The sequence below is a fragment of the Panicum virgatum genome, chromosome 1N, assembly GCF_016808335.1.
Source record: "Panicum virgatum strain AP13 chromosome 1N, P.virgatum_v5, whole genome shotgun sequence".
NCBI classification, from domain to species: domain Eukaryota; kingdom Viridiplantae; phylum Streptophyta; class Magnoliopsida; order Poales; family Poaceae; genus Panicum; species Panicum virgatum.
In genome coordinates, this window is record NC_053145.1 from 2,467,492 (window position 1) to 2,492,548 (window position 25,057).

General features: G+C 48.4%; 2 protein-coding genes and 1 long non-coding RNA gene across 9 annotated transcripts; all 3 read left to right on the top strand.

The window, feature by feature from the left end:
* The first annotated feature begins 5,732 nt into the window (after positions 1-5,732).
* LOC120654524 (calcium-dependent protein kinase 4-like) lies at positions 5,733-12,179 on the top strand. 5 transcript variants are annotated; one of them, XR_005667092.1, is made up of 15 exons: positions 5,733-6,157; positions 7,848-7,978; positions 8,495-8,536; positions 8,692-8,803; positions 8,903-8,981; positions 9,077-9,246; positions 9,421-9,491; positions 9,591-9,660; positions 9,971-10,097; positions 10,624-10,739; positions 10,819-10,926; positions 11,006-11,068; positions 11,181-11,354; positions 11,653-11,959; positions 12,009-12,179. XR_005667092.1 is itself a non-coding variant. In XM_039932084.1 (14 exons), the coding sequence occupies exons 1-14, from the start codon at positions 5,879-5,881 to the stop codon at positions 11,812-11,814; spliced, it is 1,704 nt and encodes a 567-aa protein (XP_039788018.1). In that variant the 5' UTR covers positions 5,733-5,878; the 3' UTR covers positions 11,815-12,172. The 5 variants fall into 5 exon arrangements, 1 of the variants encoding a protein (XP_039788018.1); XR_005667091.1 differs by having other exon boundaries at positions 11,653-11,936; positions 11,985-12,172; XM_039932084.1 differs by having other exon boundaries at positions 11,653-12,172.
* A 290-nt stretch (positions 12,180-12,469) lies between these two features.
* On the top strand, positions 12,470-16,605 carry LOC120654525. Of its 3 annotated transcripts, XR_005667095.1 has the most exons (5): positions 12,470-14,004; positions 15,092-15,515; positions 15,688-15,799; positions 15,894-15,954; positions 16,057-16,296. XR_005667095.1 is itself a non-coding variant. In XM_039932085.1 (4 exons), the coding sequence occupies exons 1-4, from the start codon at positions 15,347-15,349 to the stop codon at positions 16,417-16,419; spliced, it is 705 nt and encodes a 234-aa protein (XP_039788019.1). In that variant the 5' UTR covers positions 13,795-15,346; the 3' UTR covers positions 16,420-16,581. The 3 variants fall into 3 exon arrangements, 1 of the variants encoding a protein (XP_039788019.1); XR_005667096.1 differs by having other exon boundaries at positions 12,487-15,515; positions 16,057-16,605; XM_039932085.1 differs by having other exon boundaries at positions 13,795-15,515; positions 16,057-16,581.
* Positions 16,606-18,826: 2,221 nt separating this feature from the next.
* On the top strand, positions 18,827-21,633 carry LOC120654527. Its single transcript, XR_005667097.1, has 2 exons — positions 18,827-20,492; positions 20,721-21,633. It is a non-coding gene; the product is annotated as an uncharacterized LOC120654527 (long non-coding RNA).
* The last annotated feature ends 3,424 nt before the right edge of the window (positions 21,634-25,057 follow it).

Here is a 25,057-nt window from a genome sequence, read left to right on the forward strand (position 1 = left end):
AGGATCGAAGAAAAATCCCCATGATAGGAGTAGCACCCAAGCTAGAACTTCTGCCCTAATAATCGTGTACCCATGAAGTTGTACCCCACCATGTTGTAATAAATGTCATCCACCCCTTTTGTGTACCTCAAATATTTGTGCAAGTTTTCACCCTATCTTTGTTTTCAGATGGCTGAGGAAGGATGGACCCAGGGCGATTGCCAAGCTGCACTTGGTTTCCCCAGCCTCTTGATCAACGCCCTAGAAAGCCTTGGAGTCACGGAACGCCCAAGATACTACAGCAGAGAGTACGAGCATCATGGCACTCTCCGCTGCCGGGTGATCCTAGTCGTCGCCAGAAGTGACCGCTACCCCGACATCCAGTCATGGCGAGTGACTGCTACAGGGTTTAGGCACCAGGACACCTATCCCCTAGCCGTCAGGAAAGCACTTCGTTACCTGTGCCGGATTTTCGAAGGACACCTTACCCCCACACCAATGAGGTTCTTCCCACCAGCCATCAGGACTCCAGTTTGGGAAGCTCGAATGAGAAGCCTAGAACGGCGCCGCCATGAAGAAGTCCTCCTGTACCAAGTAGCTACCTACCTAGCCTCCTTGGATCAGCTCTTTGACGAGCAAGCCAACTTGCTGAGGGAACAGACCCATCGAGCCGAGCAAGCAGAGCTCGCACTAAGACTGCAGCAGATCCGAGCAGTCCAAGCCGAGGCAAGAGCCGCAGCAGCGGTCAACAGTGAAGCAGTTGCTCAGGAGAGCCTCAGGCAAGCCCGAGACCGGCGTATGCAAGAATGGGCTAGTAGTGGAACCCCAGTCCCGGCAATAGGAGAAGACCATGTTCTGCTCGGGACGCCCGTCGTAGGATGGGGACCACTCGTTGGAAACCCACTAGCCCCACCCGAGAACCCTGGAAGGTCTACGGCCGCAGCCGCAAGAGAAGCCACGACACAACCCCGGGAAAATGGAGATCTAGAGGACGGCGAGCCAGGACCACTCATTTCCCCGGAGGACGTGAGTTCCCTTCCGAGGGAGGAACCCACTCAAACCGATGAGCCTGCCTAAAGTGCTAGCGACCGTCAAGGGATGAAGCCGTGTGGTCCGAAGAAGATCTGTGCCCCTTTTCTTTTGAAGTTGTGTACCCGGACGTGTAGTACGCGTTTGGCCTTACCCGTGTTGTACCCTCCCTTGTAGTAATAAAGTTGCTGTGCTTGTTGTTTGGTTTTGTGTGCTTGTTAGTTGTGTGCTTTTCGGCAGTAGTTATATGCTGCCTTTCAAAAATACGATTTAAACAACTTAAACATCACCTAATCCCAATCTCACAAAGACCCTACCCCATATGCAGATGGCCTCCCGAAGCATTGCGAGGGCTTCCCGCAATCGGAACCCTGCAGTCGCTGGTACGGGAGCCCCAGTCCTATTTGTCAAGAAGAAGGATGGGAGTATGAGGCTGCGTATAGACTACCGTGCCCTGAATGAGGTTACCATCAAGAATAAGTACAATCTCCCCAGAATTAACGACCTTTTTGACCAGCTAAAAGGAGCCAGGCACTTCTCCAAGATCGATCTGAGGTACGGATTTGCAGAAGTTCAATGGAGCAGACACGAAGTAGAAGAAGCTATGTGGGAACGCGAAGACGCTCTGGAAGAGTTTCCCCATCTGTTTAGGAGCCAGCCGAATCTCGAGGACGAGATTCATTTTAAGGGGGGTAGGTTTGTAACGTCCTGAAAAATTCACCAAATAAATCACACGCTAAAATTTTTCAAAACTCTTTTCTGTCGTTGAGCTCGATAACCTCCTAAAAAACCTGAACCCTAAATCCCGAAAATCTTTTCTCTATCCCGGACACCCGATTTCCAACATCTGATTCCATTTGTCGTGTCCGTCTTTTTTTTTCACCGACCGCTCTCTTTCTCTTTTTCCTCACCGCCTGTCGCAACCGTCGCCGCGAATCTCTCTTTCCTTTTTTCTCTCTCTTTCCTTCCTCTCATCCCTGCCGCATGCACCCGAGCGCCGCCTGGCCGCTAGCGCCGCATGTGCCCACCTCCCCTGGCCCGCGCACGCGCGACCGGCACCGCGCGTGGCCGACCGCGGCCGCAGTCGCCGCCGGGCGCACTCACTCTCCCTCTTCCCTTTTCTTTTCCTCCATTTTTACTTTTCTTTTTCCCTTCTCTATTTTTCCTCTTCTTTTCTTTTTCTCCATTTTCTTTTCCTCTTTTCCCTTTTTCTTTTCTCCCTCTCTCTCCTTCCTTTCTTCTCTGCCGCGCGCTTGACCCGGCCCCTTCTGCCCCTGCTCCACCCGGCCACGCCCTCCACCCGGACGCGCCACCCTTGGACCCCGTCACCGGCCGCCTGCCCCGTGCGCACGCCGCCCGCGCACCCCTGCCCAGCTCGCGCCCCGCCGCTGCCCGCGCCACGCAAACCGCTACGTGCGCACGCACGCGCGCACAGCACGCCACGCCGCGACACGCTCGCCCGGCTCGGCGCCGCCGCGCACGCGCGCGCGCCCTTGCAGCCCGGCCCCGCGCGCAGCAACCCCGTCCTCGCCGCACGCACAGCAGCACGTCGCCAGCACTCGCCTCGCCTCAGCCCGCCGTTGACGCCCGCACAGCACTGCTCTGCACCGCCGCCTGCCCGACGCGTCCCGTCGTCGCTGTGCCGCCTCGTCACCAGCGCTCGCCACGCCGTGCCGCCCACTGCCGAGCCCCACCTCGCTGCAGCCTTCACGCCGGCCAAACCTGCCTCGTTGCTGCCGCTTCAACGCCGCCGTCTCCTCAGCTACAAGCTTGCCGCTGTTGTTGTTGACGCCGAGCCGCAGCCGCAGTCGCCGAGATTGAAGGCGCCACCGGCCGAGCTCGACCTCTCCGCCTATAAAAGGCACCCCAGACCGCCCTCCATCACCATCCCAAGCTCGTCTTCCTCCTCGCTCTAATTCCGCCTCCTCTGTTTTTTCCCCGAGAGCAGCCCTCCCCGTCGATCTCCTCGCCCGGACCATCTCGGTTCAATTCCCTCGACGGTGAGCATCTCCACACCTTCCTCCACCTCTCCCAAGCTGTGACCCTCCCTACTCCTTCCTGTACAGGGCTCTCCACGAGCTCCCGGTCACCATGACCATGGCCGCCATGGCCACCGTAGCCCACCTCCATCTCCCATGCCCAGAGCTACCAAAGTTGAACCCCCTTGCCCTCCTCTCTCTCACCATACCCTTGGCTTCGAGAATGGAGGCCGGTAGCGCCGTACCCGTGGAGCTCAGAGAGCTTGGGCATGCTGCCATGGCGGCACTGGGAAAAACGGGGACGACGTCCCTGTTCTGGTCCCCGTGACCCCTCCCTGCTGTGTCTTTTGTTTTAGCCAGCACACAAGTAAACGAGCCACCAGCCCAGCCCGTAAATAAACAAGCAGCCCACTAGCTAACCACGTGCAACCCCTTTTATTTGTGTTAATCTATTTTCGGAATTAATCAAAGGCCTATATTGTACCCACAATATCTCATACATATAAACCCCCATTCCATTGATTCTTTTTCCTATATTCCTATAAAATCATATACTAACCATTGTACCTATTTTTTATATACAGTTCAGATATTTCCATAAATCATAATCAAGTCCTTTCCCTCCCACAAATAATTACAAACACATCCCTGAATCCCGGTTTAGCCCCTAACCGCATCTTTAACCTATCATTTCATGCGCCAAACGACCTCGGATCAACCTAAAACTTTACCACGCCTCTCTTAACTTGGTTCCGGCCATGCCATTCAGAAACCACTCGAAAATATTACTCTGTGCTCCATATTTTATGTGTCTCCGATTCGAGCTCAACGACAAATCTTTATTTTCTGTGTTTTGATTGTGTGCTTGTTTGTGTACGCTGTAGACCACGGAGTGAACGAAGGCGAACCCGTCAACGAGCCGTACTGTGAGCAGGAGAACGAGGACCAGTTCCGCGACCCCGAGCCCGAAGGACAGGACCTCCCCGAAGGCTACGAAGACGGCAAGTTCAATCTCATCCTTTGATGCATGTTTCTGTCCTAGTTTTTATAAACACAACCCAATGGCCTGTTTTGTAAAATTGCATATATTTTGCTTGCATGAAAACACGGTTGGATAGCCACCCCTTGATTTGTAATGACCATTCCTTGACCACCTAGATTAATGTCTGATTTTGCTTGGACATTAATCGATATTAGAACCCTTAGGACTTTACTCATAATACTATTTATTTTATAAAGAAAATGTGTGCGTGTGGGATGGGATAAATGTGGTGTTTTTGTAAAGAAAGTTTAGACGGGATGGATGGCATTTCGGTATGATTTGCCGTTTGGTGCGCTCGTGCCGGTGTGGCAGGGCAAGGAAGGGAGATATCCATCTTGTCACCCCTAAGGACCGAGTTGGTGTTACATCTCACCTAACTCCACTTTCGTGCAAACCACTCGACCGTTGAATGGGCAACGGCTTAACATAAATCCCACTAGTTAGTCTGATAGCCATCAGGAGAGCTGAGAGCAACGGGTGACTAAGGAAAAAGGGATAAGCCCAGAGTGACTTATGCCCGGTTATACCTAAGTGAACGGTCGATGACCCCTTGGTGCATCCCGTGATGGCTAGTCAGGTTTAGCTAAGGTGGGTAATGGCTATGATGGGATCTACACCGACACGACGGTGTTCGAGTTGTGGTATCCTACTTGTGGGTAAAGTTGCACACCTCTGCAGAGTTGAAACCTATTCGAATAGTCCGTGCCCACGGAACTGGGCGAGTTACGGTGTGGTCTCACCACTAGTGTTTACTTTGGGATGGGTTAGCGTGAGTTGTTTTGGAAATGTGTCCGGTAGTTGTGCCGTGTGCTACGACGGACGGGGAGTCCGGTAGCAGTTTAAAACTTGAACTCCGGGTTACTACAAAAATCTGATTTTCAAAAAGGTTTTCTGTTAAAATAAAACCTTGCATAAAATATCGATTTTCTGCAAATTAAACCGTAACCTTATCCTTGATTTACCTATGCATATTGTTCTGTTATAACCCCCCTCCGTGGGTGTGGTTGGACTTGCTGAGTACGTTTGTACTCACCTCACTCTTACTTTTTACAGAAGAAGACCCAGACTTCATACCAGACGACGCCGAGTAGGGTTATCATTCTACACCCAACCTTGCCTGTGGAACCGGCCCTGTCGAGATGCCTCCGCTGTCGCAGTACTCTGAGCCCGTGCTAGACCCCATGTGGTTTGCGGTCTGGCGTTATGTCGTAGCTTGGTTAATTATTATCATTATCTGTATCGAGTGTCCTCCAAGGTTTGTACGGTTTTGAACCATCTGATGTAATAAATGTGGCATCAGCCTCCTGGGACTGGTGCTTTGTATCACATTTAAGTCTTCTCGGTTAGCTAGTTCACAATTTAGGTAACCGTGTGATGACGCTTCCACTGAGACTAGCCTAAGAGGAAGTGGATAATTAACTAAGAAAGAGACAATGCTACCATGCAGACAAATTATACCAATTGTCTTTATACACCACTAAGCGATGCTCGAATATACTACTAAACACCAAAACCTGCGAGAAAATATGGTATATTCCTCAAAAAAGTGTAAACAAGATTGAAGAGAGAGAAGGGGTGGAGGAGTGAGAGGGGTTTGACTTGACAATTGGCAGTTTGACCGCTTGACCAACAGCAGCGTCGTCTCGTCTCTGCTGCTTGGTTGGGTTGGGGTTGGGGGGCTTCCCCCTCCTCCCCTCACCTTCCTCTCCACCTTCCTCCCTGCTCCCTCCTCCCCTCCCTCGCCTCGCCCCGCCCCACCGCGCCAACCAACCCAGCCTGCCTATATACCTCGCCCCCGCGCGCCCCCTCCACGCGCACATCCATATGCTTAGCTCCCAGCCCCGCACCCATGGGCGCCTGCTTCTCCTCCGCCTCCGCTGCCCCCGCCGGCGCCGCCGAGCGCCGCCCCTCCAAGGAGGGCGAGAAGAGGCGCCGCGGCGGCGCGTCTCCCGAAGGCGCGGCAAAGGCGGCGGCCCCCGTGCGGGCAGAGTTCGGCTACGAGAGGGACTTCGAGGCGCGCTACGAGGTCGGCCGCCTGCTCGGCCACGGCCAGTTCGGCTACACCTTCGCCGCCACCGACCGCCAGTCCGGGGACCGCGTCGCCGTCAAGCGCATCGACAAGGCCAAGGTGAGCTCTCCCGGCAGCCGCTCCACGTCTTTGGGCGGGCGGTCTCCTCTAGCCTCTAGGTGATTCCGGGTGCCTAAGGCCATCGGATTCACTGGCCTTTGCTCTCTTCTCGGGTATATTTCGAGGGGATTCCGTGCAATTCCGAGGGAATTTGTCACTGTTTTGCCCGCTCTTAGCTTTAGATGTTTCGTTGGGAATGGAATTACTGCCTGTCATTTTGGACGATTACTGTAGCTCACCGAGGCGTGTAGCTCAACGAGTAGGTTAGTCACATTTCCAGTTCATTTCTGGCTGTTTGGCCGCTTCATTTCTTCCAAGCTGTTGTCGTTTTTTTTGGTGGTTCTGAGCTGCGGGATTCAGGCGTGATACCTGGGACGATGTTTGGAGGTGGTTTTGACATTCAGGCACCTTAGTTTGGCACTACAGCAGTACAACTGTGCTATTATGGGAAGTGATGGAAAGTTGCTCTCCAGCCCAGTGCCTCATTCCTGGAAATGGCTTAAGCAAGTGGTAGTTCTCTATGGAACGGTAAAGGTGTTTCTCATTTGGCTGTTTATGGAAACGCTTTGTCCTGCTAATTTCAAGAAGACAGTGCTGAGTTTGCTACGATACTCCTTCGTGATGCCTCTTATTATTTGCAAGTTGCAACTACGAGTGATTTGTGCGGAACACATTTCATATGGAGCTACATCTTGGCTTCATTTCTTGAATCTTTGATTTTATTCCTTTTGGATCACTAAGATTCATTCCTCCTATGCTTGGAACTTGGAAAGTTCCTGTCGAAGAAAAAGTCAGGAAAGAGAACCATTGCCCACTTGCAGTGGACAATGCTTCCTTGGCTTCCATATTATAAGTGCGGATGGCATTTACCTAGGTATAAATAATTTGACCTTGAAACACATGTAGCCATATACTAATCAACACGGTCTTGATTTCTTCAAACATTTTGGGCCTTCTGTCAAAGGGTCAATGTTCCTGTATTAATCTGTTGAAAGTTTGTACCACTGGAAGAAAATGTCAATTTCCACGAACCTTCGATGGTATCTTTTCAAACGTAGTGTTATAGTGACATTGGAAATACGGGTCCTTTGTCTGACACATTGTGTTACTCGAGAGCTGATTAGGTGACGTCCTTGTCAAAAAGGCGCTGAACATGCCTGTGTGAAAATTAGGCCTGCCTCTTATTCGTAACAGAAGGAATCTGATAAGTGATAAGAATATAGACTTGGATGATACTATTGACTATTTTTATTTATAAGATTTGAATTTAAGAGAGAAATAGGATACCCCTTTTGATCATGTTTTATACAGATTCTTAAAAACTTGTATTGCCAGGTTAATCTAGTATCCCTCTTGGAGGTCATGAGCCTCATGGTTGCGCACAGATGGTCATCAATGAATTTGCATAACTAACAATTATGGTCTGTTTAGATTAGTTTAGATCAGGACACATTAAGATGGTAATGTAAGGAATAAAAAAATAGAATATAAACATGTGCAATTTGATAATTCATAATCCTGTCTGGATGTTTTGTCATTCAATGTTTATTCATCCGAGTAGGCAATTGAAGCATTAGTTGATTGCATTGTACTGTCATGCCGTATTGCCTTCAATATTGTCTATTCGACATCATCTTAGAAGTTAGAGCACATTTTTTCTGGCAATTATGGTTATGATTTTCTGTAACAGATGACCCGTCCTGTTGCTGTGGAGGATGTGAAAAGAGAAGTGAAGATTCTTAAAGCACTTAAAGGACATGAGAATATTGTTCACTTCTATAATGCATTTGAAGATGATTCATACGTGTATATTGTCATGGAGTAAGTAGTCCCATACTAGCTCCTGCTATCTGTGTCAGCTAACTATAGAACATAACTGAGCACTTAACTAAGATCTTGTTTTATTTAGATTTGATATTTGATGCTGTGCAGGTTTACAATGACCTTTTGCTAAAGTTTTAACATCAGCCGTATTTATCTTGTTTCCAGACTCCTAGACACTAAGCATGCTATTCCTAAATAATATGTCTATAAGTTTACCAGTTCGTTCTCTATTAGTTTTTTTTTAATGTATGGGCATATGGGACTGTTGTTCCAAATATGCATTTTGAATTTGAATGCAGTGTGTTATAATACTTCAATCATTAAATGCATAACTCTTTATCACGTTTTGCACTAACCTTGTTGTATGTTTGTCAACTGATGCAGTTTTTATAGAATATAGAATCTTCTACAAAACTCTCCAATAGTCAGGACCTAGGGGCTTATTGTTTGGCAATGTAGCTAATGATAGCTTACATGACTGGAACCAAATCTTAACCTCTTCTATTTTTGCAGACTATGTGAGGGTGGTGAGCTATTGGACCGGATTTTGGCAAAGTAAGAAGCACAGATTCTCCATCTTTTTGTTTCTTATATCTCAGCCTCTGTGTTTCATTTAACTTCTAGACTTTTGTGCTGTACAATCAGATTGCTTTGTTTGGTTTCTGGTTGCTGGTACAAGGTCATTACTTAAGGGCATTTTCTTTGGACAGAAAAAATAGCCGTTACAGTGAGAAAGATGCTGCAGTGATAGTGCGCCAAATGCTTAAAGTAGCTGCTGAGTGTCATCTGCGTGGGCTAGTTCACCGAGATATGAAGCCTGAGGTAGAAATTGAACACTTTCAATCTCGTTACACACAATAAGCATTTTGTGATATTTCACTACTTCTCAGGTCATGTAAGACTACCTATTTTCCTTCCCAGAACTTCCTTCTCAAATCAAATAAGGAGGACTCACCGCTAAAGGCAACAGATTTTGGTTTGTCAGACTTCATAAAACCAGGTACTATCTTGGCATCCTTCGCATCTATCTGGGATGTGATACGACAGATCTGCGGTCTAGCTGACCAGTACGTTATTTAAAATGCATGGTTGTAGGGAGGAAGTTCCATGATATTGTTGGCAGTGCCTATTATGTTGCACCAGAAGTATTAAAACGACGATCTGGTCCTGAGTCTGATGTTTGGAGCATAGGAGTTATAACCTACATTTTGCTCTGTGGGAGGCGACCATTTTGGGATAAGACAGAAGATGGTATATTCAAGGAGGTAAGTTGAGAACTTTTGCATACCATGTGCTTCCATGTAAAATATGCTTAGTGGGAGTGCCATACCAGGTATTTTCAGCGCGCTGACAATGTTTTCTGCAATTTGTTTTGACATCATACCTGTTAACTATTTGTCAGTGTCTGCAATATAATTATACAACTTTAAACATGTAAGGCAATTATCTATTTGGTGAGGCTGTCCTTCAGTGATTTTTGTACTAGGTGCCAGAATACGACTGTAACAAAGTAAGAATACCCACCATCTTTCATATGTGTGATGTGCAGTGTTGCACAGATTTCATTATGATGCACCTAAGATGAGTTAGTAGCTGAATTGCCTTTCAGTCCTCCGCTTGTAGTTAACTTGAAGTCTGGAGACAACCTGTGGCCTCAGGCAAAAAATGCATGGACATTGGTATAGCTACTTCAAAATTCAAAACTTTGAATTAACTTCAGATGCGTCAAGTTGTATATTAGCTTCAGACATATAAGTTGCTTGTATAGGATACTAGGAACCTTTTGAGATCATTGTCTCAGCTAAAATATGTTACATTTCCATTCGTATTCTGTCTTAACGTTTTAATACGCAATCTGTAAAGGCTATTAAGCAATATGGTTGCCTTTTCTATTCTGCCACCAGCCATCAGCTTTCTTACAATTTAAATGTTTTTATGCATTTTAAATCTATATATGTGATCTACATTCTTTTCACTTCTTATAATTAGGTTCTGAGGAACAAGCCTGATTTCCGTAAGAGGCCTTGGTCAAGCATCAGTCCTGGTGCTAAAGATTTTGTTAAAAGGTTACTAGTCAAGAACCCAAGGGCAAGACTAACAGCTGCTCAAGCTCTCTGTAAGTTTCAATAATCTACTAGCCTAGGCTTGAAGCTTAGAATTGCATTATTTTCTATATCCGAACTGAGAACACAGATACAGCTTGCGACCAAAACTGATTACACATATAGTACGCCTTCAATTAACTATATAATGTGAATATATGAATGTGAAAAATGTGACTGTTATATCTTGCATTGCAATTTATTCATGTATCTGAAAATATCAATGACAATTATAATCTTTTAGACAAGATGTTGCAATCTAAATTCAGAAGTTCAATTAAATAAACATACGCTCATGAGGTCTTTAGTTCACTCTGGTCTTTCAAATAAGCTTGTAAGGCATTGGTGGTCTGCTGTACCTTTTTCCCTGTTTTCATAGATAATTATAGGATAGTACTGTCTTCTTTACATTATATGAACTGTCATTTTTACTGATTCTGATTATTCTTGATATGTTATCTTGGCATTTCAGCATCCTTTTGTTTTATATTATGATGAACTGTCATCTTTACTGATTCTGATTATTCTCGATATGTTAAGCGCATCCATGGGTTAGAGAAGGAGGAGAAGCATCTGAGATCCCTGTCGACATATCTGTCTTATCCAACATGCGCCAGTTTGTCAAGTACAGCCGCTTTAAGCAGTTTGCACTTAGGGTAATTATTTTTATCACAAAATTAATTTTATCATTTCCTCATTTTTTCCCCTTACAGTATTGCTTTGTGGCATGTACAGGCTTTAGCAAGTACGCTCAATGAGGAAGAGCTAGCTGATCTGAAGGATCAGTTTGATGCAATTGATATTGATAAAAATGGATCCATTAGTATTGAGGAAATGCGAAATGTAAGTTTTATTAAGATTTGTTGATAAACATGTTCCTGAGTTCCCCTGAGGTGCTGATGATCTGTGCACGCTTCAATAGGCCCTTGCAAAGGATCTTCCTTGGAGATTGAAGGGTCCCCGTGTGCTTGAGATTATTCAAGCAGTAAGTTTTAACCTTTTTGTTCCATTTTCTGTGGTTCCCCCTTTGTTTCCATGCAAATAGCCCACCTTGATTCTAGGACAGAACTAAAACTGTTGATCCGATTCTGTGGTAGATCGACAGCAACACCGATGGTCTTGTGGACTTCAAAGAGTTCGTTGCAGCAACTCTCCATATACATCAGATGGCCGAGCTAGACTCTGAAAGGTGGGGCATTCGATGCCAAGCTGCTTTCAGCAAATTTGATCTGGATGGTGATGGATACATCACGCCAGAGGAGCTTAGAATGGTAATTTTCTATTCCTATTTCGTTTTTCATGTTATTTCCAATCTGTGCGTGGTTCATCATTGACTATGCACTTGCTAGTTTTTTTTATGGAGTTAGCTAGTTTTTCGTATTCAATGAATGGAACAATTTGGCTATGGAAGTATCATAATATCATTGAGAAAAATGTCCATATCCTCCATATCAATCTATCTGCATGTACCAGGGATTGACACCATCGTCCCCAGCATTTAGATTGATAATTGCACTGTAGATACCAAATCCGACAGTATTCTCATTGAGTTTTTATTTCAAGATGCAGCACACTGGCTTAAAGGGATCTATTGAGCCGCTGCTGGAGGAGGCCGACATCGATAAAGATGGGAGAATAAGCCTGTCTGAATTCCGCAAGCTCCTGCGAACTGCGAGCATGAGCAATGTTCCCAGCCCAAGGGGGCCTCCACCAAATCCTCAAGCTCTGTGAACTGCGGCGAGGCCATTAGAGGAGCAAATTTAGGAAGATACCGTACAGTAGTCAATGTGTTTTTTTAGCGTGCCATGTGATGTTTCTGAATTTAGCATCCAGGTTATGTGTGCAGCAGTGAGATAAATTTCAAAGTAAATATTTAGTTTTTTTCTTTCTGCAGCAGTGAGATAAATTTCAAAGTAAATATTTAGTTTTTTTCTTTCTTTCATGGAGAAGTATGAGAGGTCGAGATCGAAATGGCAAATGAGACTCAGCATCCTCTTTCTGTACAGTACTAAATATGTATGATTTGATTATACTATTGGTCTCAATAAACTCTCCGAAGGTGTGAGGATATGCCGGTCCTTTGGCGTTATCTCAAATGGTTTGGTTCCAAACTGTTGAATGGAATTGAATTTAGATGGATGCTGTCTGCATTTGCAATATTGAAGCTTCTCAAGATTCTTGCCGGAACTAATCTTTTTGCTATGAAATTAATGAACTCAAAATCCGTGCGCTCTAAATTGTGGCTTAAATTCATCTTTTTTACCGGGTTAAAATAAATTTAATAACACATCTGCAGTTGTTTTTACAACAAAAAATCCTGGTGAATTTCTGCGGTTTTAAATAGATCGCTGCACCAAGTTTCAGCTCAAAACTCGTGACAGTTTCCATCTGCAAGGTCACCGCAGGCGCGGGCTTCTCCTTGCCACGCAGGCTTTGAATGCCGCCGCCGTGGATGGCGCTAAACCCCGCCGCCGTCCTCCACGCGGCGCTCCTCAGAGCTTCCTCCTCCGCTTCCTGCCTGCCCCCCAGCATCACCTTCAACTCCCTCCTCGCGGCCTCCGCGTCCTCCCCGCTCCCGCGCCTCCGCGCCCTCGCCCTCTCGGCACTCGCGCTCGCCCACGCCGCCGGCAGCGTGCCGCTCGACTCCTACGCACTCTGCCCCGTGATCCGCGCTGCCCCCTCCGCCGCCGAGATGCTCCACGCGCTCGCGGCCAAGTCCGGCTGGCTCGGCAGCGTCTTCGTCTCTTGCGCGCTCGCCGCGTCCCACGGCGGGTCCGGCAGGTTCCTGGACGCCCGCAGGCTGTTCGAAGAAAGTCCGGCTAAGAACGGCGTCTTCGGGAACGCCGTCCTCGCCGCTTACGTGGGCGCGGCGGAGTGGAGGCAGGCGCTGGGGTTCGTGAGGAGGTTCCTGGAGCTACGGCTGCAGATTAACGGGTTCATGATGACGGCCGTCGTGCGGGCATGCGGCGAGGTGGCAAACGCTGATCTTGGCGTCCAGGCGCATGGGCATGCAATCAGGAAGTTGGGAGGTGTAGAGGCGGATGTGTTCTTGGTCAGTGCGCTCGTGGACATGTACGCCAAGTGTGGGCTTGTCCACCAAGCTGAGCGGGTGTTCGGCCTGGCGCAGCAAGAGAATGGTGGCAGAGGTGATGTTGTGCTGTGGACGGCTATGTTAAATGCATATGGGCGGCACGGGCAATGCAAGGAGGTTATCCGGATGTATGACCTGATGGTGGCTTCTGGTATCTATCCTGATGAACTGGCAATGCTAGCGGTCCTCTCAGCGTGCCAGCATGCTGGGGAGGTGGCCAAGGGGCTCAAGTACTTTGAGTTCATGCACGAAGATTACGGGTTGGTGCCCACACCAGAGCACTATGGTTCTGTGGTCAACATGCTGTGTCGAGCAGGGGAAGTGGCCAAGGCATGGGAAATTGCCACCAAGAATGGCTGTGATAGTGCAATCGGCGTGTCTACATGGGGTGCACTGCTCAGTGCTTGCCAAGATTGCGGAAATGTTGAGGTTGGGAAAATGGCAGCTCAGAAGGCAATCGAATTGGAGCCTGCCAACGTCGGCATTTACATTCAACTGTCAAATTTGTATGCAAGGGCTTGTTTGTGGGAGGAGATTGACCAGCTGCGGGAGTTGTTGAAGGAGAAAACGCTGGAAAAGGATGTTGGATCTACTTGGGTTGAGCATGGTTCCTGAAAGAACTTTGAAAATGCTTTGTGTTGCTATATGATCCAACCATTATGATTGGAGCAGAGGGAGGCAATTCTTGTTAGCGATAACCTACCACATCCCACAGAACTGACTGTTTCCAGGACAAGATTGGAATTGTGTTCTTTCTTCGCTGTCAAACTTGAGATAGTATGGAGGAATAAGTGAGATCAACAGCGGCTGCATTTTTTTGCATGCCTGGGGTAACTTGAGATGTATCCCTGTGTGACAATGCGCAAATTGTTACTTACCGTTGTTTCATGTATATACGATACCATCATTATGCTGCGACAACTAGACATATGCAATGCATTTTGACACATTGCCATGAACTTTTGACTGCAATATGATGCTCTGGTAGCTGTATATTTGTATTGAAGTGAACGTACGGTTAGCATGGTTGCTGCTATGTGACTACACTGGGTCCTGAAGGTACAAAACTCAGAATGTGTTTACTTTTATAACTCAGCCAGGGTATCAATGCTTTCTTAGATTTCTCCAGATTGTTATTTCTTCCTAATATTTGTGATCATACCTGCAACTTTTATGTTTGAAGTGGCTCTTACAATCAAGATTAGGCCCACTACACAAAACTGAGAATTGCTATGCCAACTAAAACTTTTTAGAAAAATTGCATTATAAATATGATGAGTTTACCTAGACAAAGCTAGTACCAAAAAGATCATCCTGCTCGCCCAAATGATTAAACAGAATCACTGTTCCTTTTAAGAGAAATGAGGAGATACACAAGGAACTGAGTATATTCTTTTTAATAAGGGGAACTTTTAAGGAGAATGGAGGCTTGAATCCATGACCTTTAGAAGCTCTATCTCTTGCTCTACCCCTAGGCTGCATGTGTTCCTGAAAAGGTTATTCTTTTTTGATAATTTGTTATAATCCAAATATTTGCGGTAGAAGAATCTGAAGAGACCACCATAATTCTGGCATATATCTCAAACACAATTCTGGTGTATGTCAGAACTGAATTTACGTGAAATACTGTGTTCGCCTCCCAGTGCTATATTTAGCAACTCATGCTGTATATTGGGTATGAAAATACTAATACCCGAAAGACATAAAAACCAGGAGTAGGTATCTCTCTTTTAGCAGCTGAAGCATGATTATTCAATTTGTCTTGCGCAAGCAAGAAAGCATACTCATGTGCCAAAAAGCATGTCTGTTATGATCCTAAAGTGAGGTTCAGATTACTGTAAAAAGTTCAGATAAAGATAAAGAGTGCCATAACTTCTAGCTTTCTATCTATTTTACTCCTCACTGCTCTCTTGACAGATAGAATCCAGTTCTATTTGGAAACTTCAAAATTTTACAGAAATCAGTATTCACCTTCCTAGATCTGAGAGACTTTCAGCGGGACCATATGCTGAAAATTGTGTCCATAACATCTCACTGTTAGTGGAAACCCAGAAAAGAAAATGGCCAGGATGGCAAGCTTCCCTGAAGTGATTCCTGCAGCTTCACAACCAGGCCAACTCTAACTTCACTTCCAGGGCAGGAATCAAATGGAGGGGCAGAAACAACCTTGGTATGATAACAATGAAGGAAAAGAATGCATTCCAAGCTTGCGTGCCTTTTGTTCTGTGGAACTATATAAACACTGGCCCCCTTGCATCTTGTAAGCACACACGGACACACTCTGGTTGCCCTTTTCTTGGACCAAAGATGGGTGCCTCCTTCAGTGCCTTCAACAAATTTGGTAATTTTCTCTCAAGCATTCTTTTGTTTTCATCACTTAAGGCAGATGAGTACCATGCGATATTTGTGAGACTTGCTTTATTTGAATGTTTAACAATGATCACAGTGTGGTTTCGTTCTGTTTTTTCATCTCATTGTTGTGGGGGTTGACAGTTTATGCTCTCCTTCCTCAGGACTCCCAGGGCTGAGCACGGCAACTACCAAGCAAGTTTATGAACGACATTTCAAGAACAAGAAGACTGGCAAGTTTGAGGAGTTCCATATTGCTTATATCGAGTTCTGCAAGTGGGCGTCCTTCCTGTTCTGCGGTTCAATCTTATGCCCTCAATTTATCTGTTTTTCAGTTCCCATCTCATCAAGATTTCCCCAATCACTGCAGGTATTTCAACACTGTAATGCCCGGTCAAGATTTCGACACTCCATCACTCGAAAAGATTCAGGTAATTAATCCATAGATCATGTGAGGAACATGTATAATTCTAATGTAAACGTTTTCCAACATGGGATATACAGCAGATTACATGGCATGTGCTGCAATGCAGGAATTTTATGCGAAGGAGTGGGAGCCGGAGAAGAACGAGGATACAAGGAAGGAATTGTTTTTCAAGTTCATGAAGGAGAATGTCAAGGAAGCGACGGTGGACGACAGCTTCTTCATCGCGGCAGGAATCGCCGCACCTGTGGCGGCCGTCATCGGCAAGAGGGCCAGCGGGCACATCCCCTACGTCAAGAGCCTGAGGCTGGACATGGTCCCCAACGTCGTCTTCGTGCCGGTGGTCACGCTCTTCGGCATTATGGGAGCCACCGCGTGGCAGATGAGCAGCAAGAGCGCCGCGGCCAAGGAAGAGGAGGCCAAGGAAGACGAGAAGCGCGCAGCGGAGCAGCGCAAGGATAAGGCGTCTTAGACAGTTGCCTTGTTTATCTCTTGTACATGCGTTGAAAAGCGATATGGATGACTCAATCAATGACCAAGATTTTTATTTGGAACATTTTATGGTGCATAAATAATCTCGTCGGTACAAAGTGTAAACTTGGGCGTGAAAATATATATTTTTATTTCCTGCTGCTGTGAACACGAATACTTTGATCAACATGTTTCTTGCTAAAGTTGAAGCGTGATGGCTTGAAGCAATAGAACGCTCGATACCTTGCAGACTAGCAACGCCACCCAAAACCCGATGCAAAGATCAATCAATGTCTTGGACAACACTACACTTCTCAAAATCTATCATTCCTGGCTGAGAAGATATATATATATATTTTTGAAGTAAATGGCAAGAGCTCTGTCTTTCAATTAAGAGGGAATATAGATTTAATGTACAAGAAAGGTTAGTCACACCACCGAATAACTAACCTACCCAAGTGCCTCGGTACAACACAACGCTACAACGAGTCATCGTTGCCGAGCTGGTTAGAAACCAACAGCTCCAACTTCCCGAAGCAAACCCTTGATGACCACCACTGAGCAGGCAAAGGGCCGAGGTCACCCATAGGTCATCGTTGCCGAGCTCGAACACAGCGCGAAGAGCAGCTCCGACTTCCTGCAGCGGAACCAAGGCCCCATCCCCAATGACCGCCAACCACTCCCGCAGCAACCTCCCATAGACTAAGGACAGTCCGCTCCGCGTTATCGTTGCCGAGCTACATCCCTGACGTAGCAGCTCCGACTTCACGTCACCGGATTTGGCCCTACCCGTCGGGCGGCCACCCAGAGGTGGAGGGCAACCATCGAAGACAACTATCAAGGCCACAATGACTTCCAAGTGCGATGCCTTCAAGAAGGGTACGACGTCGGAGACGCCGTCGTCGCACGTCCAAAAAGGACAGGGTTTTCACCCCTGGAGGATGACGTGAGAGGGGGAGGAAGCACGACGCCCCCAATAGGGAAGAACGGCGCCCACGGGCGTCGTCGTCGTCAAGGCTTTCGCCCAAAGGTACCTCCCCTCCAAACGAAACGCCAGGCCTTGATAACCCTGCTGCCAGCCACCATCGTCGTCGAAGACGCGTCACTCCATGGCTGCGCCTCCAGAGGAGCAACGACGCGCCAGCTGCACACGGCAGCCGCACAGCTGCGTCGGCAGCCACCTCCTCTGGACGAGCAGCGCGCGGCACCATTGACGCAGCCCCACCGCAGGCACCCACCTCCCTGGCACTACCCTGGCAATGCAGCACGCCGGCGACAGGCAAGGTGCTGCAAGCAGGCACGACGCCTGCCCACAGGAGGCCTAGCGAAGCCCGCCGTGCCACCGAGGCGCCGCAGGCCGCCAGTGCCTAGTCGTCGACGGCCGCCGCCACCACGGCACAGCCGACCACACCAGGCTGGCCGCCGCCGACCGCGACACCATGGCGCCGCCCGCACACCTACCGCGCCGGCTCCCACGCTCCTCCGCCGCCGCAGAGGAAGGAGCTAGGCTGCACCTCCGCACAAGAAGCCAACCGACGTCATCACCGTCGCCGGCCAAGCCTCCTCGACGGAACCACCACCGCAGCCACCGGAGCCTCCAACGCCCGCCCCCCGGGGCACCCCAGCGGCCGCGCCACCTCGTCACGCCCCTGCACGCCGCCAAGGCCGGCCAGCCGCGCCCTTGGCGCCGGCGGATGCCCGGCCAACAGATCCGGCGACGCGAGGGCCGGATCAGCCTGTTGGGGGTGCGCCTTGGCTGCCACCTAAGGCTAGGACCCCCTTTGTGTAAAATAGTCTAAGTTAGAGGGTCTAAGGGTTAGTTTATGAGCTCTAGAGACTTATTTGCAGCATCTAGGGACCTGTTTGTAAATATCAAGGATCTTCTTGTAATATTTGACCCCACCAATGAAATAAGTATAAACAACCACCTCCTCCTCCCTATAAATAGCCCCCATGGGGAGGAGGTCGGGGACTCTTGGCTCCTTGCTTATTTGCTCTCTTACTTGTTTGACTTGCTGGTCCTCTCATTCTATCTCATCTCTCGACTGTTCGGGGGTAAAACCCCAACAGCTGGCGCCCACCGTGCTCGGCACGTCTTATTTTTCTTTAGAGAGATGATGATATTGAGCTAGAGCTAAGCAGTGCGCCTGAGTAATTATTTGCACATCGGTAGCCGAGCACCTTGGACTAAAAGAAATCATCAACCGAAGGTGCCGGGTCTCGAGAACCATCGGCCCAACCCAATGTAGCCTCAACCTTTGGAGATAAGTATTCCACTTGCACTTTAACTCTGCAAAAAAAAAAAAGGTTTTTGGACCTTCGAACCCAGCTACTTGCAGTCCTCACTGTATTGTACTAATCAGTAAACTGGAGCAAGATATTTGCTTTTTACTAGAACTGGCGAAGGTAGCTAGTAGGTGCAACCGAAGGTGACGTGCGGCCCCTTCGAAGCTAATGGCTCAACCCAAAGCTGGCAGCGGCGCAGCGCATTCGAAGCTGACAGGCCCAAACCAAGGTGTATCAGAAGCTGACAACCACCCTGCATGAGGATTCTCACCGGTTTCCCACCTCCGGGCAAACAATAAATGATCGAAAGATCATGAGTGGCGGAGCTTCGGGGTCCTCGTGATGACCGCGAACCTCCGCGAGAAGCTCGGCAGCAAGGCTCGGCCTCGTCTGTGGCGAGTACGCACTCGCGGCACGAGGCAAAACAACATCATCGACCACCTGCGCGGACCTCCGCAGCAGGCCAAACTCTCGTGACCGTCGGCAACCTTCGCATCTCGCACATGATCCAATCCAGATAATTCCTTTTTTTTTTCTTTGGACAAGGCCATGGTGAAGCTCCGAAGCTGCCAGAGTTGATGACGCAGACATCTCGATCACAACTATTACCTTCGACCGGCATCAAAGCCTCGTGGAGACGCCGACCTCCGCGGACAGCTGCGAACGCAGACCTGCGTGGAGCGAGAACCCCTCCGGCAAGCTTCGTCCCTATGATGAGCATCGACCCCAGCGCAACCTCTGCGACAAACACATCCACGGTACTGTAATGCTCCTAGAGCGGCCAATAATGATATGCCACCACTGTTCAACGTGACATCATGCATGCAACTAGCGAAGGTCATGTTTCCTTCCTCCATATGCATTACCTTCGATTGTTCACGCGCCTCAGGTTTTCAAAATGGATCGGAACAAGCTCCTTTCACCTTGTTAACTAACTTGATTTTCTCAAGAACGAAGCTGCTAGGCAATAATGCAGGCACCTGTGAATTCACTGTCTGCCACCTCCGCACACCAAGTTGTGGAACCCCCGCTCAAGCTCCGCAGATAGCAGAACACTCGCGGCAAGCCCGGAACCTCCCGGCGAGCTGAAGCTTCGTGGTCATCGGCGGCGAACTGAACCTTCGCGGCCGTCCGCAACTATCTGCGGCAAGCCCGGAACCTCCCCGGCGAGCCGAAGCTTCGTGATCATCGGCGGCGAGCTGAAGCTTCGCGGCCGTCCGCAACTATCCGCGGCAAGCCCGGAGCCTCTTCGGCCAGCCGAAGCTTCGTGGACTTCCACGGCGAACATGTACCTCCTCGACAAGCTAAAGCTCCGCGGCGAGCTGGACCTTCGCGGCAAGCTCGGAACTTCCGCATGAACCTCCGCTCGGAACCGTCACAGGCTCTGACAATTTTGTTCATTTTTCACATCGAAGCTCATGCTCTTATTCTTAGAGATAAAACAAAATCATCGCCCACCTTCGATGTTTCTTACAAAAATGCAAAGCAGTACTAATCATCTCATTTGAATTGCTCCTGCACAGCACTTAGCAAAGCTGAAAATCAAGCAGGCGGTCACAACACCACACGAAGCTGCTGTCCACTGCACGAAAACCGTGGTGAGGGCCAACCTCGCGACAGCTGCCGACGCCCACTTAACCTCCGCGGCGAGCTCGGAAGTTCATATTCAAGCTGAACCTCCGCGGCAAGCATCGATCCTTGCAGCAAGTTCAACCCTTCCAGGAAGAAGCTTCGCGGCTGTTAGCGCCAGCCGAACCTTCACACGATCATTTGCGGCCTACACGTACGGTAAGACTGAAGTTTCCCACGTGGTCCGAAGCCAATGACGGAGGCAAGAACAAAATCCACATTTCGTAAAAAAAAAAAGGAACGAAGGTTGTGTTCTTCCATGGCATAAGTTATTTGGTCATGTTACCTTCGTTAGTTTCCATTCTGCCTCTAAAAAATATATAAAACCCATACTATTTCTGGCGTGGCGCAATACCTTCGAGCGTCACTACTCACTTTCATAAACAGACTCAGCTGCAGCCTATGACGAAAGTTCTGGAAGCAAGAATGCAGAGGCACCCTGGCCTTATCTTTGCACGTGCTGCATGCAGCAGCCTGCAGCACAACTCCATCGTGAGCTGTCCAAGGCATCGTGCGCGGCCGCCGGCGAACCTTCGCGGGAAGCACACGCCAACCAACGCGGCCACCGGCGAACACGAACCTCCATGGCGAACACGAACCTCCTTGGCAAGCCAAAGCTCCATGGCGAGCGGGACCTTCGCGGCCGCCGGCAACCTCCGCGGGAAGCACACGCCAACCTTCGCGGCCACCGGCGAACCTCCACGGCGAACACGAACCTCCTCGGCAAGCCGAAGCTCCACGGGGAGCTGGACCTTCGTGGCCACCGGCGAACCTCCGCGGGAAGCACACGCCAAGCTTCGCGGCCACCGGCGAATTACCTCCACGGTGAACACGAACCTCCTCGGCAAGCCGAAGTTCTGCGGCGAGCTAGACCTTCGCGGCCGCCGGCGAACCTCCGCGGGAAGCACACGCCAACCTCTGGCCGACCAGTCCGGACCTCCGCGGCGAACACGAACCTTCTCGGTTGCAAAATTGTTCTCCGGCAAGACCTGCGTCGAGAGAGAACCACTCCCGGCAAGCTTGTTCTCCGGGCGCCGGAACCTTCGCATGCAAAATTGTGCTCGTCATTAATGCACGCCAAGCTGCGTAACCTTCGCTCGGGAACTCCGCACCAAGTTGCGTTCGTCACCTCCACCTGCTTTAAAAGCAACAACAAAGCAGAAAAAGGTTGAGTTCAAGCAATTGTGAACTCGTTAATTGGACAGTAATATTTAACCCTGCAACCTTCGATGGTGCCCTTTTACTAACGCCTTTGAGTTACCGGATGTATCCTTTAATTAAGCTTTCTTTCTTTTACTAATTGCTCGTTTTCAGCTTTATTTGCATGTCATCATCTCTTCTGTACATGCATGTACTGCCCCTGCACACATCTCCTTCTGGCTTCTGCCGTTTGCATGCATCATCATCATCGCACCACGCATCGAAGCTGCCCACCACCTCCGCATGAGGTGGTGCTCTGTGCAGGCGCCTCAGGCCGGGCGACGCTAGTCAATCGTGACCGCCGAGCCGCGCACCAAGGTGTTGTGTCCATCATAGCAAGCTGAACCTTTGCCACCCCGGCATGTGTCCACCAAGGTTGAGTGGCGAATGCTAAATGAAGCTGCCAGATAACATCTGTCCGTCCGCCGTGTCGCCACCCAGGCATGTGACCAACTATTTTAATTATGTAACTCTTATTAGCTAACAGTTTCTCATGCGAAGGTTCCAGACATCATAGATGACAGCAACCTCCACGCACTGCAATCTTCGCAGCAACCACAGGCCAAACCATCGCGCGGCTACCGCAACCTCCGTGGTGAGCCGAATCCTCGCGGCCGTCGGCAAACTCCGCGGCGAGCTCATGAAGCCCCGCGTAGAGCACAACATCCTCGGCAAGCTCGGAACCTCCTCGGCGAATTGAAGCTTCCCGGTTATCAGCGGCGAGCTGAATCCTCGTGGCCGTCTGCAACCTTCGCAGCGAGCCAGCGAACACAACCCTCACAACCTTCGCAGATTGCGCTGAACTCCGTGGCAAGCACAACAAGCCAGCGTTGAACCTCCGCGCCGGGTTCAAGAACCTCTGCGTCGAGCTGAACCTGCGTGGCTACCACGGCCAACACGAACCTCCGCGGCAAGCCACGACCTCCGCTGAGAGCTCAACCTCCGGGACGAGCGGCAACCTCGCGGCATGTGCATACCTTCGTCCTTCAAGCACAACCTCCGCAAGCATGTTCTGCATCAAGCAAAGTACGCATATACATGCGTCAAATCCTCAATCAACCATCAAGCGAAGGTTATTACTGGATTGCAAAGTCCAAAATCCTTACCTTTGACCTCACATCAAATATGTGTTTCATCCTTTACATCAAACCTGGCAACAATCATGTGCACGTGATCGAAGTTTATAGGATGGCTTAATATAATTTTTCAAGTGTTGCAGAACCTTCGAGCAGTGATTCTCTTTGCCTGTGCACAGTGGGATTTGAACACTACCTCATGCACCGAAGGTATTACCTGACCCATTATGAAAGCTACCTTCGTTCCAAGGAATACAGAGCTGCGGCACTCAACAAAAAATATATTTAACATCTTAAGCTGCCCCAAAAGGGTTATTGGGTTCTCAATACTCCATCTCTATAGGCGAAGAAAGTCTGGATTTTTCTACTAAGTACCCGATGAAATACTCTCATGGAGAAAGTTCCAACAAGTTATCATACTTGGCTTTTTGGAGAAGGTTATCACCTTATGGGCTTTCTACCCTTATTGACCTCAGAGAAGGTTATCACTCATATTGACCGCAGAGAAGGTTATCATTCTTATTGATGTTAGAGAAGGTCATTCACAATCTTATCATGGGTCGAAGCAACAAAGTGTTGCAAACATCGACCATCGCATCTTGCATGCTCAATTGAGTAAGTCAGCAAAGCTCACATTCTTCGCGAACTTTGCATACTTATCTGAAATTGCAATAAGCACTTGAATGCCGAGTGGCTTTTGGACCTAAGGGTCCCAAAGCTAAAACATCTTGTGACTTCCAACCCAATTTTCACTCAAAACACTTGGTCCCAAGGGACTATTTATGAGAAGTTGCATCTTGAATATCAAAAGTTTTCTCTAACATGCAGGTTATCATCAATGTGAGTATTTTTCCTACTTGAGCTAACTCTTGTATACTAGATCTTTGTTCTTGAAGTGCAGGTATATATGTTGGTTTTCACCATATAACCAAGCCAAAGAATCTATGCATTATAGATTGGCATCATTGGATAATATACATTGCTGACCTTGGGTTTTCAGCATCTATTGGACTTAGCTCTGTTGGTAATTTGGCATTCATCAATCATTGGTCCTTCAATATAATGGCTTTTCCTCAAGTGCAAACTATCACCTTTGTGAATAATGGTTATGCAAACTCACGTTTATGGGTCCCAGCCTCGGTTTCTGAAGCATAGCTCTGTGCCGTACACCCGAAGCTGCAATCAGTCAAAGCACCGAAGATACCAGGCATATCCTCAGTGGTGAATCAAATGGCTCTCATTACCTTCGCCATCACAAAGCCGCCATGCTCAGGCCATGATGCATCGAAGCAGTCACACCTGGCCAACTGTAAACTATCAGCAATCTCTTTTGAAACCGAAGCAACAACAGCATGTGACCTCGCAATCACCGTCGAGTGACAAGCTGGCCGCCCGGCCATCTCGTCACCTTCGCAAATAAGAAGAAAGCCACATCTTTTGAAGCAGCTCAGGACGAAGGACCTGCATTTATTGATTTTGCATCTCAAGCAATAAAAAACAGATGACAAGTAGGCTTCTCCAGCAACAGCTGCAAGACTTACATTGCAGCTCAATATTCCCGATCGATGCTATGGCCCTTGCAGATGAGGCGGTTTTCACCACCGCCAATGGGCTCTCTTGGTTCTTATAAAACCAGAGATGAAAATCTTCGGCATCTAAATGCTATGTGTTTCAGCCAAGGGGCTCTCATGGTTTGGAAGTAACCACAGAGGCCAAAAAACCTTCGGCTATATTTATATGCATTCATTCACATGCATCAAAGCACACATTAAATCATCTCATTGCATGAACACATAATCAAGCATGGCAAAAGAAAAAAAAAGCTCTGAGGAGCTAAGAGGCTTAGGACCTCAAGAATGAAGTCGAGTATCGCTTCCTGCACGTAAGGACGAATACCTCGCAAAAGAAAAGCCAAGGGGCTATCTATCCCAAGGGATATGAAGCCAAAACACCTTCGGCCTAAAAAAAAGAAGTCGGGTGACGACCCGCAAATTTACTTTTCTGCAATATTACTTTTGCAACTCATGTCCAAGGACACTTTCAAAAAGAAAAAGCTATGAGCGAAGGTTATATTCTCTATTCCAAAAAGAGAAGCCAATATCGAAGGTCTCATCGAAGCTCACTTATCATCTCAAAGCAAAGAAAAAGCTGATAACTTCGTCTTCGGTTGTTGCCAGCAACCATTATCAACTCAGTAAATTAGCAGCTACCCATGCATGCGAAGCTGCCTAAAATCACGACACCACCTGTCTATCACTCGAAGCTGAAGCAAATGGTGAGGGCCCATTGTGGCCTCAGCTTTCAAGAAGCGAGGGTCACATGCAAGTTTATTGGCAAGAAGCTAATAAGCAAAGATCAAGTAACAAGCTATCGAAGGTGCCACTCAAGTTGCATGCATCACCACTATCATGACGCCACCTCCGAAGGTCCAAATCCAAAGCGAACACG

Excerpts from the sequence above, each read along its gene's own strand:
- LOC120654525 (XM_039932085.1), top strand. The coding sequence starts at position 15,347 with ATGATAACAATGAAGGAAAAGAATGCATTCCAAGCTTGCGTGCCTTTT. Across the intron at positions 15,800-15,893 it reads GCTTATATCGAGTTCTGCAA|GTATTTCAACACTGTAATGC; the intron begins GTGGGCGTCCTT and ends CAATCACTGCAG. Across the intron at positions 15,955-16,056 it reads CATCACTCGAAAAGATTCAG|GAATTTTATGCGAAGGAGTG; the intron begins GTAATTAATCCA and ends GCTGCAATGCAG.
- LOC120654524 (XM_039932084.1), top strand. The coding sequence starts at position 5,879 with ATGGGCGCCTGCTTCTCCTCCGCCTCCGCTGCCCCCGCCGGCGCCGCC. Across the intron at positions 8,804-8,902 it reads ACCGAGATATGAAGCCTGAG|AACTTCCTTCTCAAATCAAA; the intron begins GTAGAAATTGAA and ends TTTCCTTCCCAG. Across the intron at positions 9,247-9,420 it reads AAGATGGTATATTCAAGGAG|GCAATTATCTATTTGGTGAG; the intron begins GTAAGTTGAGAA and ends TAAACATGTAAG.